Below are 18,827 nucleotides of genomic sequence, written 5' to 3' on the forward strand. Positions count from 1 at the left end.
AATTACTACTTAAAAGTGAAATGAAATATACGTTCATTATTATGATAAGAATAAAATAATTTTAAGGTAAAATAATTTTAAATAACGATTAAATAAAATATGATGAAAAAAAATGTAATATAGTATATTTTAAAAAATTATTTATTATTTTTCTAACAAAAATATAATATTAGAAGATGTTTTATTAAAATAACAAATTTATTATGCACTTTTATTTAAATATATCTAATAATCTTTTTATAGTAAAGTAAAACATAAATATTTTTCTCTTATAGTATGATTTTATTAGTGAAACTACAAATTATCATTTATAAAAATCTTAAATTAAATTCGTTAATGCTATCCTTTAATGATAATAGTATATACTAAGTTTAAAATTTTAATACTTTATTTATGCTTTAAAATAATAATAGTTTCTTATACAATTCATTTATTATATCTTTATATATTTAAAATATAATAATTATATTAATATTTTTATATAATATATCTACAAGTAACTGTATAATATATATAAAAGTTTTATTTTAATACAAAAATTATAATTATTAAAATTTTATAATATTATTTTGTTAAATAATATGTCCAATAACAAATGTTAAATATTAAAAAAACTAATGGAAATATGATGAATGACATTTTATCAAGAAATGTTCCTTTTTTGTAAAAAGGACTTTGCTCTGAACGTGCTGACATACTCTGTCTTCGGGATTTCATTGAATAATTATTTCTACTAAAAATAGAACTAATTCTTCTTCTTGATTGTCCTTTTTTATCAGGATATGAATTAGTATCTGCAAAAAATGAGAGTTCCTCCTCAAGATTTTTCTTTAAAAAAAATTAATAGAAAAAAAAAAGAAGATGAAAAGTGTACTTACGTCATTTATTTCCTGCCTTTCAAGTAAACTGTTTGTTGGTGAATCCTCCATTAAACATGCCATTTCTATTAAAGATGAAATAGGTTTTTTGGTTCGATAAAATTTTAAAAGTGCTTTTTTATCCTAAATTATATATAATAATAAAAAATAATTCTTTTTTTTTTGTTAATTAAATATACCTGATAAGCAACATATGCTAATTCTAGAAGAGATGCAAATATAAATGCAACACATGTAAACATCCAAATATCAATTGCCTATTAAATAATTTTTTTAAATGTTAAAAAAAAAAAAAATTTACTTTGATATATGATACAGGAGGTAGAGATGATATTATATTGCCAAATTGAAATGTTAAAGCCATTAACGAATTTACACCAAGAACTATTCGAGCGGGTAATGCTTTTAAGTCAATTAAAAATGCAATCCATGAAATAAATACACTAATATATGTTGGAAGATACATCTGAAGAATATAAAAACCATATTTTCTTTTAAAAGTTACTTCAGCTGTTAATCTATACCATTCACCGGCTTTGTAATACTCAACATGACGGATAGTTGTGTAATTTGTTATTTCAAAATCATTAGCTGATATTGAAGAACTATCTGGAAGTGTTATTGGATTATTTAACCAATCAACTTTAACTGTTGCTGTATTGTAAGAGTAACTTTCAAAAACAAAATAACATTTTTGATGATCCATCTAAATATTTTATTATACTCAATTTATTACTTTTTTTTTAAATATTTTAAAAACTTACAGGAAAATCTGATAAATCCATATCACATGGTCCTTCTACACGTACTCTATAATTTAACCAAACAGTTCCATTTGACATTAACATCAGAAGAACATTTGCCTTTGGACTTGAATGAATAGAAACAGACTTTGTATTAACTAGGCATACATTTGGTAACCATAACCTCTAATTGAAAATCATATAAAATTTTTTATTTATTTAAAAAAAATTACCTTTTCAAAAGTATCATCAAATGATAAGTTACTTCTACATTTATCAAATTTATCAAAAGCCAATCTATGGTCATACCAAATAGCACTGAAATAAATATCTGCCGAAAAACTATTACTCAAAACTGATAAACTCATGACATCTTGTATTGTCATTTCAACTTTGACATCTACAGGTTTATCTACATTAGGCATTCTACTTCTTGAATAATTTGTCATTATCAAATTAATAATATTTTCTGGTGTTAAATTTGGTTTGGTACAATTAGAATATATTGTTGAGGGAAAGTAAATAATAATAAATATAAACAAAATTAATTTTTGCCATATTATAAAATAGTTTAACAACATTGTATTTAATATTTAATATCATTTAACATTTTTTTTTTATTAAATTTAAAAAACCTAAAATAAACTTTAAATAATATAATTATAAATATAAATATATATTTTAACTTTTTTTTATATATATATAAAATATATAATTTAAAAGAACTAATCTTAAAATTTTCATAAGAATGTTTTTATATAAAACATTTTTAACCCTCAAAACTTTTTATTATAAAGTATATGTTAAAAGGAAATTAAGTTTAAATCGTAAATATTTATTTATAAATTGAGCATATTTTTAAATATAATTGTAACTATTTTATTTTTTCTATCGACTATCTAAATTATATATATATATAAAAGAAATAAAAATAGAAGTTAAATTTTTAAACTTTTAAAATTTAAATAATATTATGTATCTAATGATAAATTATTAATAAAAAAAAATAGTTTAATGTTTAAAATAATTTTGATCTAATTTAAAATTAATTTATTACACAGAAAAAAACTATTATTTTTTTTTAATAATTTTATTTTTAAAAATTTTTTTTGTTGTAATAAGTTGTATTAGTAGAAATATTTTATTAAAACTAAATTTAACCATTTCTAATTATAGATACTTTTGTAATATGAATATAAAAAATTATTCTTGTTATATATGATTATTTTGACATAAAAAAAAATATGATAAATATTAAAATTGAGATGTTTTTTTTTTGCTTTATCATAAATTAAAAAATATATTAATAATTAATTAAAAATTTTTATAAAATATAATTATATTTTACTAAATTACTCTTTAAAATTAGTAATAATAAATATGATAAATATCCTTGTTTAGTATTCTTGACTTACTAATATAATAAAATTCTTATTGATTTTTCAAATTAGTTTTTTAAAAAAATAATATTAGAAAATATTTAGGAAAAAAAAAAAATTTTTTTTGTCAACTATTATGAATATGCATAAAAAAAATGGTGTGTAAGTAATGAAAATAAATTATAGTTTTTATTGAAAAGATATTCTCTTTAATTGCTTTCTATGCTTATAAATTGCTTTTTAATTATGTTTTTTTTTACTTTTTACTTATTGATTAAAAATTTTTTAAATTTTAAACGAGGGTAGCAAATGTCAAAATCAAATTAAAGTAAAAACTTTTAATTTTATCTAGTAATTTTTATAAATACTTTTGTATGTTAAACTTTGATGTTATATTTGTGTAAAAAAAAAATATTTTTTTCTACTAAATTCATTATTTTTAATGAACAAACTTTAAAATGTGGTGAAAGAAGTTAGGCAATAATTAAAGTAAATTTATTTTTATTTTCGAATAATATTTATGATATAAATTTACTTAATTTTTTTAATTACTATTTTTATAACATTTCTGATGGTAGTCAAAAGATTTTATTATGATATGTTATCCAAATTTTTAAAGAAAAAATAGTATAAAATAACACAATAAATGACAGTAGTTTTAAAAAAAAAGTTTAAAATTTCATTTTATTTTATTTTAAAAACAACATTATTTGGTAATACACAGTATTAAATTTTATATAACAATCATATGTGCTAAAAAAAATATAAAATTTAGCATAAAAATAAAAATAAATGTATGATTTATGAAATTTATCTATGTTATACTATTGGTTTCTTTGTTCTAATTCTGTACTCTAAAATAGTCTTTGTTTAAAAGCTTACTAAAATAAAATATATATTATAGTATAATCTATAAAGTTACAAGTTATATGATAATCATTAAAGAAACAATTTTTTCTAACAAAACCAAAATTTGTTCCTTCAATGAATAGTAATAAATTATCTACTGGTGTGTATAGATCCAGTTGTTATATTCAATTTTCATTTCTAAGTTTTCTTGTAAAAAAAATATAATATTGTTTGTAAATTTTAAATTATTTACAAAATTTTCCATTGTATAAATGTTTAATGATCACTTACAAATATTTTTTCAATAAACAAATTAAAAGAAATTTACTTTTAATAAAAAAAAAATAAATTATAAAATATATTATAAAATTAAACTTTCCAATGAATGACTCTTTTGTCAACAATGGAACATTCCTTTTTAAATTTAATTGGAACATTCTCTGACCGTATAACAGCAATATCATAATTTTTTAAAGCTACCAAATACAATTTTTCATTATCTTTATTTACAAATAAAGCTATAATAAAGAATATTTCATCTGTTTCATATTTCTTTCCATTTTCTGCCTCTTTTATAAGTTCACAAAGAAGTCCATGGTCATTTTCATTGGATGAAACACTGTTAGCAATCTTTTTTTCATACAAATCAACAACACGTGAATCCTAAAAACAATTTAATAATATACTAAAAATAAATCTTAAGCTTACAATAAAAGTATCTGAAGTTTGCCAAGTATCTTCTTCCTCAGGAAAACCTTTCCAACGAATTCTATATTCTTTGATACCATCGTCTCTAATACGGTGATCGACAATTCCTTCAATGTCAAAAACCACTTCTACTAACTTTTTAACTTTACCTTTACTACCATCAATTTCTTCTGATAACTCTTCAGTACTAGTATCTTGTTGACTATATGACTCCTTTAATAATGGAGTATTATTAATTTTAGTTATATTATTCTTTGGTGTTTCTATCTCAGGAACAATCTCATTTCCTATATATAACATTTATAATGGAAAAAAAAACATACCTTCGATAGACTTAGATAATCGGGAACTAGTGCGTCTTTTAACAGACATACCACTGAGTCTACATTGTCTTAAACTTCTTCTTCTAACTTCGGAAGAATTATTTATTAAATCAGATTTTTTTTCACCAGACTCAATAGGTTCAAAATCTAAATTAGAACTTTTTCTGTCTGTTTTAACAGCAAAATTAATTTTTCTTTTCTTTTTAGAAGGTGACATCTTCACTTCATTATCATTGTTATCTTTCCTTTTAGAATCCAAACTCTTTCTAACAAAATTCTTTTCAAATTTTTTGATCAATGAAGGACCCTAAAATGTGTTAATTTAAAAATTCTCCAGTCAACAAACTTACAATATTACAACTAGGTTCCCATGTTGTTTCAACATACCCCAACCATTTTACCTCGTAAAATGTAGTACCATTCATTTTTTTCTTATCAAGAATTTTTTCAACATCATACTCAACACTAGAATCATCTGAGTTATCTTTTGATTTTTTCATCATTATACCTGAAAATTGACAAAATCTTACTTTAACATTAAAATTAATGAACAATGAAAAAAATATATTAACGAGTTCTGGTAAAATTTTATAAAAAAAATACTAACGTCAATGAGGATAAAAAAAATTAGTATAATAATAATAAAACAATAATAAGAAAAATATTTTTCATAAAATTTATCCTTTGTTTTTTTTTTTATTATATTCAATTTTAATAAAATTAATTTTATTTAAGGCAACTAAAAATAGCATATATTTAAATTCATCTCATTTAAAATTTATGAAAATGATACCTTCAATATAAAGTGGTAAAAAAATTACAAAGAAAATTATACTAATAATAAATGACAAAAATCATAAATAACCACTATAAATATGTACAGGTTAAAAAGTTTAATCATAGATATAAAAAAAAAACGATCAAATGTTATATTTTCTAAAGTGTGTGTGTAGAAGAAAAATTTTACAAAAAAAACCGCCAATAAAAAGTAATATTGGTTATACTACAAGATAATGTCAAAAGTAACAATGTAACATTTGAACTATACTACAATAAATTACTTATTCCCAATATTTAGAGAAATTTTTTAAAAAAAAACCAAATACTACATAAATAAGATATTAAAATTATAGTAAATCAAAAAAAAATTTGAATAGGGTTTATCAAGAAAGTATACCTTTATATCTAAGCAGTTAGGGATCAAAAAACGCGTGAAAAACTTTTGTAGTAACTTGCTAATAGTTGTTTCTCAGCAATTTTGGTTCAACCAAAACAATGATTTTAACGAAAAAATGTGTATTGACGATATTTATTATTACATTTTTAAAATTTTATTTTTTTTACATTATACTGTATATTATAAATTTTTTAGTAAGACTCTTATCTTTGTTTATATTGTTGTATTTATGTTTTACATCAAGATTGATATAAATAAATATTGTAGTTGCAACTTTAAAATTGCAAAAATATTTTTTTATAACATTAAAAATATATAAAAATTATTTTATTTTAAAGCAAAATCTGCTAAGTAACATATTAAAGTCTACCATATAGTATATTATTATTCTAAAAAGGCAAAAAAAAATATCAATAAATATCAAGATTTATCTAAAAATTTGTAATTATTTTTTTAGAGAATGATAATATGTATTCTAAATTAAAAATGCATTTTATAACAACATTACACAAACAAAGATTTATAATAGTTTAAATCTTTTCCAATCAAAGAAAAAACTTGAATTTATGCAAAACAAGTAGTACTTTTCCAAATATTGTTTCTTATTTTTCATTTGTTTATTAATTCTCACAATTTTTTCTATCACAATGTTTGTTTATTAAATAATCAATTTGTAATTGATTTTAAAACGTCAAGAAATGTTTATTAAAATAATTGATAAATATTATCAAACTATTGTATTGTATTTTTTTTAAAAATAAATGTAACTACAAACTTGAATTGCATATAAATAGTTTAATTACTTATATATTTACACATAAAATTTTATTATTTAAGTCATACGCCCGTCAATATATTATCAATACTAAATTATTTCATTCAACCATGTTGTAACGTATACACCAAAATTTCTTAAACACATATTGCTCTGATTTTTTATTTTTCACCTAGTCATCATTAAATAAAAAATAATATTCTCGCAACGACTTGTTAAATAACAATTTTCCAAGGAATATATTTCATGTAAAAGAAAATAGTGTTTACGTGTTATTAACTAGTATAAAATTAAAGGTTAACATTTATTTGTTGTTTAATTTACTATTTTTCTTTCAAATTTATAATAATCAACTAATTATACTTATTTATTTTTAGTAAAAATGTCAATTCAGTGGACTATTGTTGCCGGTATCCTTTATACAGAAATTGCTTTTGTCATACTTCTTGTTTTACCGTGGATACGACCAACAATGTATGTTATAACAAAGTTATTATCCTATTAAATATTTAAAATTAATCATTTAGATGGAAAAAATTTTTTAACTCACGTTTTGTTACGGCCATTTCACATAAATCGACAATAGCATCTTATTCAACAATTTTCGTCCTAACTCTCCTCTTCTTGGATGCTGCACGTGAATGCGCCAAATATTCAAATACAGCTATTGTCGAGAATACTCTTATAAAGGGTGCTGCAGATGTTGACACAGCTCTTCATATGCGACTTTTTAGATCACAAAGAAATCTTTATATCTCCGGTTTTGCTTTACTTTTATTCTTAGTTATTAATAGAATTATTGGATTATTAGTTAGATCAGCTCAACTTCAAGCTAGTGCTGAAGCAGCTATGAAACAAGCTGAAAGTGCTACAAAAACAGCCAAAACATTAATGGAAAGTGGAGATAGTAATGAAAGTGCTACTAAGATTTTGGAATTAGAAGAACAATTGGAAAAAGTTAAAAAAGATAGAGATGCTATGAAGGAACAGGCTGAAAATCTTTCAAAAGAATATGAAAGAGTTTCTGATCTCCTTTCAAAAGCTGAAAATAAAGAAGTTGATAAGAAAAATGATTAAATTTCTTTATTTACTATCTATTCAAAATACTAAATGTATAGATTACCTTATTTTTTTATCACTAATTGTTGAATGAATTAATATCGAGATATGATTACTTTGTAATTATGCTGGTATTTTTTTTTAAATTAATATAATTTAACTATACAGGAGAGTTGTTTATTTTACCAGATAAAACAATGTGACATTATCTAAAAAAATATCCAAGAACCCTATGGAAGTCGGATGTTTTTGATAACTTGGTTTTTTTTAACAATTGTTATTTTTTCCGTTATATTTTGATTAATTAAAATAGTAAGTACCATAAAATGTTTGTTTTTACTAAATACTTCATCTTTAATTTTTTCGTTTACAAATATATTATACTTCAAATTAAAAATAAAAAAAAAAAATACAGATATAGTATTGCCAAAACTTTATTTTTTTTTTGTTTTTTTTTTGACAATAAACACGTAATTAAAATACACAAATTAATAATAAGAAAATCCAAAGACTTGGAGTTGGGAGTTAAAGTATAAAAAAAAATTTACATATAATACAAATCTAATACAGTTTTATTATAAGTTTTTTTTTTCAGTTTTGGCAGTCTATTTTTATGTTTGTCATTGAAAAATTAATTGATTCACTACATACATACTAATATAAGATAAAAAAAATCTTGCATTCATAAAGCAACATATTAATATTGGAAAAGTAATTGAATTAAATCAAAAGAAAAATTAAAAAATATTTTTTTTGTGCTTTTTAAAGGCTTTTTCTTTTTTTTTAAGGTTACTCCACGTCTTGTTTAAAAATTTTCATTTTTTTAAAAAAAATATATATATACATGGTACGTTTGAATGAAGAAATAGTCAAGATATTTGTAAGTACCTGCTTAGCAAGTTACTTTTTGAAAGACTATTTTTTTCCTTAAAGTTTACTCTCTCTTATCTTCTTCCATTTTTTTTTCCTTTTGTTTTAATTGAAGATATTTTATTACCATTATCACCAAAAGCAATATCTATTACATTGTTAGCATCAATGAGACTCTTTAATTTTTCTACACCCGTAACATTTTCAGAGAATAATGCATGCATAAGAAGATTTTTTTGAGCCTGCTTAGCCCGAACAGCCTTTTTATGTTCCTCTTTTTTTGCTTTTTCTAACATTCTTTGTTTTGTAGCAAGTTGTCTCATTGACATTTTTGTTTGATTTTTAACATCATTATCTTTTGTTTCATTTCCTGAACCAGAAGTTTTTGGTGTTGATATTCCAGAGACTGTTGAAAGGCAATCATCCATATCATTTAACTCATATTCTGGAATTAATTCAGGTGTTGAACGTCCTGATTTTCCTTGATTAATCAAAACCCAGTCAACGTCTTCTCCAAAATTAGAAGATGATGAGGAACGTGAGATGGATATTGGATTTTGTTGTGATGTTATAATACCATCCATTGATTCATCTGAATAGTTACTATCCTAAAATATATTATATATTATTTATATTATTATATTATTTTATAACATACCATATCATTATTGCTATTATCACCAAAAAGATATCCATAAATATTATTCATCATTTCTTTTATTTTATCAAAAAAAAAATATAGTTAAAATTAGAAGTATTATTTATAAAATAATTAATAATCTAATAATTGAAACTGTCTAATTTATTTTATGTATAATAAAATAATATGTAATTTGCCTTTTAACAGTTAAAAGTAGAACCTATAAAAAGAATAAAAATTAATAACTGTGAACAATAACAACTAATTGAAGTTGTATGGACGGAAATAAAATTTAAAAAGAAAAGGAAAAATGAGTGAACGTTAAATAGGTGGAGATAATAAGAAAGTTGGTTTCATTTGTTTGCTCTCCTGTAAAAATGTGGCGTCTTACTGCCTAGACAACATTTGATATATGGTCATATATACAAACTCTTCAACTCACATTTTTATAATATAATAGTGTAATAAATATTATTGAGGATGTTTTAAAAATTATGTTTATATATAATGTAAAAAAACATTAAAATATTTTCATAAGTTAACTTAAAAATATTTATAAAATTTAATTGACACATTTTTATAAATTAAAAATAATTTGGAAATAATAATATATTATTATTAAGTTATCTTAAAAAAAAAATAAAATTGGCAATTAGTCAAATTAAAAACCCGTCTTTACTCTATAATATTTTGCCAATGTACAAAGGGCAAAAAAAGATTAAGTTTAATGAACACATCAAATTTAAAGATCAAAGTGAAATGTTTTAAAAAATAACAACGTATTTTAAAATAATATTTAAAGACACTTGTTCTATGAAATTCACCTAACTAGCCTGTAATGTAGATATCTCGTTAAATTGACGCAACGAAAAAATCATATGATCTGAAGATATAAAATAAATTATATATAAAATTTTCTTAAAAAAAAATCTTAATTTTATTGAATCTATGTGAATTTTATAATAAGTATTCTCATAGAAAAAAAAAACCTACGTTCATTTTTTATCTGTATTATATGCGCTCAACTACAAATAATATTTTTTTTCTTTTATCATAATATAAAAAACCTTAAATAGATAATAAAAGATAACTTATGATTTCATTATTATAATAATAATAATAATGAAAAAAAAAATATATATATATAATGAAATAGTTAAGTTACAACATTTAAAATATTCTTAAATTAATCTTAAAAAATAAAATTAAATTTTGTTTAAGATATTAAAACAAAAAAAAACAAAATTTACTTTAAATAAACAAAAATTTAATTTTATGCTTAACTTTTAAAAAAAAAAATATATAGTTAATAAAAATAAATTTCATGTTAGACATTATAATCTTTTTGGTTATATATTTTATTTATAAACAAAAGGTAAATTTTATTTCATCATAATGACCAATAGATTATATAAATGAAAGTATTACTATTATTTTTTTTATTATATATGTTTACATTTTTCAATAAAATATGTATCAAATGTATGTTATAAAAGATAAAAAAAATTTTTTTTTTTACAAGTGTGAAGAATACACACAAACAATTTAAATGTTTTTTACAAAAAAAAACTTTTGCACAATGATAATATAAATATGCATTGTGTAAACTTCCATAACAGAAAACAAAAAGAAATTATTTCATTTTTTTTTTATATGATGTTTGTTAAATTATCAATTTATAACATATAGTAAAAATGAAAAACTCTTCATATATTTTAAATTATATGTTAACAATAATATTTATATTATTATTTTATAAGTAAATAAAATATATTTTTCTATATAATAAATCAAATGTGGAATTAAATTTAAATGAATATAAATGAGTATTACCTCAACTTATTGACAACAACAAATTGGGTCAAATAGTCTATATGAAATATTTCATTTTAAAATATATAGTGGCTTTTAAACATTCACATAAAAACTTCTCTATAAAATGGGGGTATTGGATTACTGGTACAATAATAAAAGAATACCCCATATATGAAAAATTAGTAATGTTTTGAAGATATAAGTATAGTTTTAACATTATACTTTGTTCTTCTAAGACATTCAAAATCACATTTTATATATAATGGTTGTTTTTGTTAAAATATACAATGTTATGTTTATAACATCATTTATAATTTAAAATATCAATATAGTAAATAAATTAAATAAAACTTAAATTATTGTTTATAAAAAGTTGTGATAAAATCTGTATATAATATTTATTTAAACTCTAACTATTAAAAGAGTTTAAAAAAGACAAACTAAATACTGTTCAAAATTAGATTATATTATTGTAGTATAAATATACATATTTATTATTATTATTTTGATAAAAGATAAACAAGTCTAACAAGAAATAATTGCTAATATCAGAAAACGATTGTCAATATATTAATTTACGATTGTGAAAATTTCAGATAGTTAATGTCATATGATTTTATCATATTTTTATATTGAATCATTCTTTGGACAGTAAATGGACAATTAATTGCTCTGTAATAACAATTAATGGTTTAAACAAGAATCTTTTATTTATGTAGTAGATTCAATTTTTATTAAGAGTCATTGTTATATTTTCATAAAATTGAATACCTCATGTTTTATATTTTAAAATTTAATTTAATTATAATTCTATTATCAAAACAAATATTTATAATATATCAACAAGATTTTTACATTACTTTATTATAAAAATTAAAATATCATAAAGAAATTTTTATTTTTATTACTTAAAGGTGTAAATATATTTAAAGATATCCATATGAAAAATATTTATACTATTTTAAGAGTAAAAAATTATAGCTTACAGATAAATTATTTAGTTGTAAAAATTTTCACGTGATAATTTTAAGTATATAAAAATTGTTATTATCAGTGATAAAATTACAAATTTAAAGGTTAAATAAAAAAATGATGAATATTATAAGTATCATTAAGATGTATTAAGATATTAATGATCAAAAATATATGTATATATTGATGTTTAAAGTAATCTTTGAATTTTCAATATTCAAATAGTATCATTATATTTTAAATAAAAAAAAAGAAATAGTTTTCGTTTAATCTTTTAATATTATCATTATTTAACTAATATATTATAGTTAAAAATATTTTAATTTAAAAGTAAACCAAGTTAAAGATAAAAAAAAATATTATATATATTTTTTGTCTTAAATATTATAAATTAAAATTTATATTTGAAACAAGTATTAAAGTAAAATAAATATTATAGACGTAAATAAAAATGATTTATTCTAATATTAAACTACATTTATAGAATTTCATGAACAAAGAATAAATATGAACATTTATTTAATAAAATATAATGTTAGAAATTTAGTATTATCTTAAGTAAAGTATAATTCTATTGTTTATTTAATATGCCATATTCAGGAAAGACAAATTGAGTAAATATAGACAATATCATGCATATTGTGAACTCAAAAAGTATGATAAAGACAAGTCTAGTTATAGAAATTGAATTATCAATATAAATGAAGGAGGTATTATTATCTTTCAATGTTTTTCAGAATAAAAAGTGGGTCCACCTTTGTAGGTGTGACTAATTATTTTCTATTTGAATCACCAACTACAATAGATTATTATAGAACTTAATTAAATCATGTGATTGAGTATTTGGATATAACATCTGGAACACTAACTTATTTTAAAAGGATCTTTATGTTTTATTATGGATGGCGGGATCTAATTATCTTACATTGGTCATAAGTTCCAAAATCTTTTCATTTATCTTACTTTTACTAACAAAAAGAATATGGGTCACCAAATTACTTATACATGATCAAATTTTTTGTCAAAAAGATATTCATACAAAAAGATAGAAACATTATAATATAATTAAAATAAAATGTTAAAAAAATAAAATTTTTTAACTATAAAATAAAATAAAAAAAATATGAAAAAAAAGAAAAATATATAAACATACATCTGCAACAAACTAGTCAAATTCATTTTGGGGCCAGAAATTTTACTCCCACAATAACAAATACTTAGTATAAATTCGATATTTTTTAAAACATAATCGTTGTTTAAAAAAAATAAATATTCAAAATTTAGAAGATTACTCAATATTTAAAACTTTTGATAAATATTAATATCCAGAACATACTAAAAAGACATATGTTATTATATAATAATGTAAATTTATAAAAATTGAAATAAATATTTATCACTTGAAACAAAAAACATTTCATAATATTTGTAAAATAATATAATATTACTAATAATATTTATCAATAAATTGAGAATCAATTTATATATATCTATAATTTTCAGTATAGTATTGTGTTTTCACTTTTTTTAAAATATTCCCTATTTATAGATAAAAAGTCACATGTCCTTATTTTGTGAAGAATTTTTTTAAGTTAAACAAATTGTTTTATATTGAGGAATGAAATATTATTAGATTTAATAAATAATAATAGTTGTTGTGGATTTAAAAAAAAAATGTCATAAATGACAGTAATTTTGTTGAAGTTAATTAATATCCATTTTAGTTATTAATTACATTTTAAAATAATGTTCATAGACTGCTGAGTTAATTATAGTAAAAGAAAAAAAAATTACAAAGAAAAAAGATAAAACGAAATTTGAACCTAAATCATGCATTAAAATATAATAATTTTTTTTTAATTATTACAAGGACTTTTATATATAATAATTTACCTGACATAAATTATCCAATAATTATTAATGAATGCCATATAATTTCTAAACATAGAAAGTGAATCTAATAAAATTTGAAATAATAGAAAACAAAAATAGATATATATATAAATTAAAATTGTTATTAATTTATAATTAAAGGTGCTTATCATAAAAGTTACTACAATTTAAGGAACAAAGATAAATAAAAAAAAAATATGTATACATTTCTTTCACATGACATTTTCTTTGATTTTCATTTTCACCATTTAACATTCTCTTTAACAATTACAAGTTTTTTTTTATTGAAAGATTTACTAAATACAGGTTAATTGTTTAGAAGAAAAAATAATCACTTAAATGTAAAAGTGGATTTTATTTAAAATTATTGTTATTGAAACGTGATTGGATGCTATTAAAAAAGATAAAATATCAAATATTTTGTTTAAAGTTTTTATATAAACATTTTTAATAAGATACATGTCAACAAGTTTTCTATACATTCTTTTTTACTATTTAATATGAAACTTTACTAGGTCTCAATTATTTAATCATTCTAAGTATACACCGAAAGATAAATTAATCATATTTTTTTTAATTCAACCAGGTGTTGACGTGTCAAATTGCGCAATTAAGTGCTAACAAAGTAAAATAATAATACATATTTACTGTACTACATTTCAATAAAAGAATTTTACTAACAATCTTATGTCATTTTTATATTCTTTTTCATTAACTCATCTTTTTAATTGTCTTGTTGAAAAAAAAATAAACATTTCTTAATATATTCTTTTAAGTGTTAGTATAAAAGTACGCCGAAAATGTTATGATTACTATTGGTTACATAAAATAATTGGTAGTGAAAAAAAAGTTATTTTTTTAATAAAAATGCCATTATAAAATGTCTTGTTATAAAATAGTATTTTCAAAATAAGGCAAAAAAAAAAAAAATAAAAACAATTAATCTTAAAAATATTTTGATAACATTTGAAACTGAGTAATGTTAATGTTAAGAATAAACTCATTTTAATATAATGTTATTTTTTACAATATATAAAATAAATTAAACCACATTTATAATAAGTATTTCTTAAAATTCTTACTAATAATTACTAGTAATAAATTTCAATTCAGATAATTAGTCAACAAGTTAATGTATTTTTTTCTAGTAAAAATACTATATATGTATTTTTATTAATTATATTTTATAAAATTTATCTTTTCAAAGTATTAATGTTAAATTCCAAAAACAATACTATCAAAACTTTAAAATATTTAATAACGGAAGAAATTCAACTTATTATTATCATTAATTAATCATTATAGAAATTATAATTTTTTATCAAGAGCAAAAAAAAGTTTATAAAAGCTTATTATTTTATGAAAAATTGCTAATAAATAATTTAAAATTAGTTTAATTTACCATTATCTAGAATTAATTATATATATATAAATATATAAGTAGCTATTCAATAGTTATTAATTCAAATTATTTAAAAACATTTACAATGATATTTAACTTAACCTTAAAAGTGGTTGTTATAATAATATATTTCCTTAAATTGACAAAAAAAAGAACCAACAAACAATTAATAACACTTAAAATTTTTGAGATGCATATAAAATTATAAAGATAAACTTGATTTTTATTTATCGTAACACATATTCGAAAAAATAAAAACTCATTTTAAATATTATAAATTTTTTTTGAAAATATTTAAAAAATGAAAAAAAAAAAACAAATGACTAAAATAAATTTTATCCTTGTTAAATACTACTAATAGCAAGAATTATTTTTAAAATATAAATGTAAAATAACAGAACTAATAAATAAAAATGTAGAATACATTAAAAAGAATGGAAGAAAAAATTTATGAGTATAAAATAAATGTCCCAAAATATAAAAATTATATATAATATTATAATTAATTTTCTCTTATTTATTGTTAATTTACTTCTTCACATTTTTTTTTTTTGAAATGACTTTGTAATTAAAAATATATTACCAAACACTTTAATTTTAAATTTAATCAAAAATTTTGTGTTAAGTAGAATATAATAGTATTATTGTAAATATAAATCTTAATATTCTATTATTTTTTTTTGTGTATTAAAGCGTAAGTTATATATCAAATAATACTTTTTATACTAGGAAATACTTATATTATCCATTATCGGTGAGTTTTTGCATCATGTTCCGCAACTGTTTGTGATGCCGTAATAAGATGTACAATTGAAATTCCACTTTTAATTGCAGCTATTGGAAAAAGGAGGACGGCAAAAATTTTTAAAATTGATATAGATAAAAATGTTGGACCGCTCCAGAAATTTAAAAGATATAACAGACCAAAGAATGCTTCATTTCCAAGGCACATAAAAAAAAGTGTTGGCTTTGATGTATAATAAAGATTAAGAATTGGATTATCAGATGATTTATGAGAAGTTTTTCCTGTTAAATCTGTGGCATGAAGGTGAAGCCAATGAGAAGCAATATCAATAATAGCTACCATCTGGAAAAAGAATGTCCAAGATGGATAAAAAACAGAAAGACACATTAAAAGAGCCATAAAAGTACATCTGTCCGTCAATTGATCCAACATAGCACCAAATCTTGAAGCTAAAGTTAATAAATTTATAAGTAATAAATTATTATATACTTACATTGATTATAAGTTCTGGCAAGATGACCATCTAAAGCATCTAGAAAACCACTTGTGCCATATAAAAATGCTGTTAAAAATGGATAGGATCTCATTGTCATAAAAGATAAAACTGCCAAAATAATTCTTCCATATCCTAATAAATTTGGATAAAAAAGAAAAACATCCTGTGAAGTTACCATATTTAATCTGGAAAAAATATAATAAATCTTTTTTAATCTAATGTTCAAAAATCTTTAAAAAAAAATTAATTTCTTAGAAAATAAAAATTTTTAATAAAAGTTTTATAAAATATAAAAATGTATTATCACAAGTAAGAAAAAAGACTTATATTATAAGAGAACAAACATCATTTTATTTATTGCATGAAATATTACTATGTATCATTTTGGAAAAATGGTGTCGCGAAGACTTACACAAATTAACTCACTTATGCTAATGGAAAAATTAATTTTTTTTTTCTTTCTAAAAAGAAGTAATATACCTCATTATAAAATTTTCTATGGTTTTTAATATATTTATTTAAGTAAAAGACATCATTTATGAGGGAATTTTTTTATTTTATTTTATAATATATTTTAAATTATAACTAACGTAGATAAACATAATATTATGTTCTTTAAATATTCATTATTGATTTAAATTCATTTGAAACAACCGCAAAAGTTTTTCTTTACTGTATGTTTGTTACTTTAATCCTGATAACACATGATAATACTACAAAATATCTTATAATATACTTTTTTATATTTACATTTCGATAATACCATAGTAATAAAATGCAATCTGATAGTGGTTATACTACTATATATGTCATAATATATTTCAAAAAATTATTGGCATACTTTATATAATAATATTTTATGTTTGATAAATTATATTTTAACAATTGACTTTAAAAATTATTTTCATGTTTTTCTTAGTAATATTTAAATTTTTAAAATTTATTTTTCTTTTTTTTTTATTATATGTTAAATATTGATAAAATGTCTTATTTCAAAGGCATACTAAAGTTAGATAGATATAAAAAATTTCTTTTTCAAAAATTTTAAAATAAACTTTAATAATATTTTTGTTTAACGATTTCTACACTTTTCCAATTGACGTCAGCATACTACATATAAATAATATGTATATATATATATATATTTATTGCCTGATTTTATTCATTGGTATATTTTTATAATATTATAAACAATTTTCTTATTATTTATAAATTATATATTGTCTTTTTTTAGAAAATATGAATACTTCACAACGAACTCCTAATGTATTTGAAACAATTTCAAATGCTTTTAATACTTTAGATAGAAAACTTGAAAAAGAGGTTAAAGATCATCTTAAGAAAGTATATGGAACATTAGCAATTTCTATGTTTACAGCAGCAGCTGGAGCAGCTTTTAATATATACTTTGAATTATACAATTTACAATTTATATTTGCACTTATATCTTTTGGAACTCTTATTGCTATCCCATCAATTCCAGCTACATTAGAAAATGAAAATAAAAGATTTGGATATTTTATGGCTTTTACTTTTTCTTCAGGATTCTCACTTGGTCCAATAATTGCTTATTATGCTTCTATCAATGCTAGTATTATAGTTAATGCTTACCTGGTTACATTGATTGTCTTTTCTAGTTTTACATTAGCAGCTTTATATGCTGAAAATACCAAATATCTTCATCTTGGAGGAACTTTAGTTTCAGCATCATTTGCTTTACTAATTACCACACTCTTTTTTAGATCTACATTTTTAAGTGGTGCTATTATTTGGGGAGGATTATTGATTAACTGTGGATTTATTTTATATGATACTCAATTAATTTGTGAAAAAAGACGTATGGGAAATAATGATTACATCTGGCATTCGGTAGAACTTTTTATTGACTTTGTAAATGTATTTAGATACATAGTAAGAATACTTGGAGAAAAAGAAAAAAGAAATGATAGAAGACGTGGAGATTAATAAAGAAAAAAAAAAGAAAAATGATATTATTTTTAAAGTACATTATGTAAAAATTTTATTTTATGTTTCTTTGAATGATATATAAATTTTTTTTTTACATATTTAATTATAGTTTCTTATTAAACGATATGATAATAA

At 20.1% G+C, this 18,827-nt stretch overlaps 6 protein-coding genes across 6 annotated transcripts; 2 read left to right on the plus strand and 4 right to left on the minus strand.

Moving 5' to 3' along the window:
- Window positions 1-564: 564 nt before the first annotated feature.
- On the minus strand, window positions 565-2,070 carry SRAE_2000316000 (Gamma-aminobutyric acid A receptor/Glycine receptor alpha family and Neurotransmitter-gated ion-channel transmembrane domain and Neurotransmitter-gated ion-channel family and Neurotransmitter-gated ion-channel ligand-binding domain-containing protein; the record flags this gene model as incomplete). The annotated part of the gene is made up of 6 exons (XM_024654320.1): window positions 565-828; window positions 879-1,001; window positions 1,058-1,135; window positions 1,180-1,584; window positions 1,643-1,807; window positions 1,855-2,070. The coding sequence occupies 6 exons, from the start codon at window positions 2,068-2,070 to the stop codon at window positions 565-567; spliced, it is 1,251 nt and encodes a 416-aa protein (XP_024507703.1).
- A 2,148-nt stretch (window positions 2,071-4,218) lies between these two features.
- Window positions 4,219-5,383, minus strand: SRAE_2000316100 (Chromo domain/shadow and Chromo domain-like and Chromo domain-containing protein; the record flags this gene model as incomplete). Its single annotated transcript, XM_024654321.1, has 5 exons — window positions 4,219-4,512; window positions 4,558-4,664; window positions 4,707-4,844; window positions 4,881-5,187; window positions 5,231-5,383. The coding sequence occupies 5 exons, from the start codon at window positions 5,381-5,383 to the stop codon at window positions 4,219-4,221; spliced, it is 999 nt and encodes a 332-aa protein (XP_024507704.1).
- A 1,831-nt stretch (window positions 5,384-7,214) lies between these two features.
- SRAE_2000316200 (B-cell receptor-associated protein 29/31 family-containing protein) lies at window positions 7,215-7,909 on the plus strand (the record flags this gene model as incomplete). The annotated part of the gene is made up of 2 exons (XM_024654322.1): window positions 7,215-7,306; window positions 7,360-7,909. 2 exons carry the CDS (start codon window positions 7,215-7,217, stop codon window positions 7,907-7,909), a joined length of 642 nt encoding a protein of 213 aa, XP_024507705.1.
- A 926-nt stretch (window positions 7,910-8,835) lies between these two features.
- Window positions 8,836-9,473, minus strand: SRAE_2000316300 (Hypothetical protein; the record flags this gene model as incomplete). Its single annotated transcript, XM_024654323.1, has 2 exons — window positions 8,836-9,369; window positions 9,420-9,473. 2 exons carry the CDS (start codon window positions 9,471-9,473, stop codon window positions 8,836-8,838), a joined length of 588 nt encoding a protein of 195 aa, XP_024507706.1.
- Window positions 9,474-16,231: 6,758 nt separating this feature from the next.
- On the minus strand, window positions 16,232-17,326 carry SRAE_2000316400 (CDP-diacylglycerol--inositol 3-phosphatidyltransferase; the record flags this gene model as incomplete). Its single annotated transcript, XM_024654324.1, has 4 exons — window positions 16,232-16,677; window positions 16,722-16,856; window positions 16,900-16,909; window positions 17,315-17,326. 4 exons carry the CDS (start codon window positions 17,324-17,326, stop codon window positions 16,232-16,234), a joined length of 603 nt encoding a protein of 200 aa, XP_024507707.1.
- A 637-nt stretch (window positions 17,327-17,963) lies between these two features.
- Window positions 17,964-18,689, plus strand: SRAE_2000316500 (Bax inhibitor 1; the record flags this gene model as incomplete). Its single annotated transcript, XM_024654325.1, has 1 exon — window positions 17,964-18,689. The coding sequence occupies one exon, from the start codon at window positions 17,964-17,966 to the stop codon at window positions 18,687-18,689; it is 726 nt and encodes a 241-aa protein (XP_024507708.1).
- Window positions 18,690-18,827: the final 138 nt, after the last annotated feature.

Source organism: Strongyloides ratti, assembly GCF_001040885.1.
Source record: "Strongyloides ratti genome assembly S_ratti_ED321, chromosome : 2".
Lineage (NCBI taxonomy): Eukaryota > Metazoa > Nematoda > Chromadorea > Rhabditida > Strongyloididae > Strongyloides > Strongyloides ratti.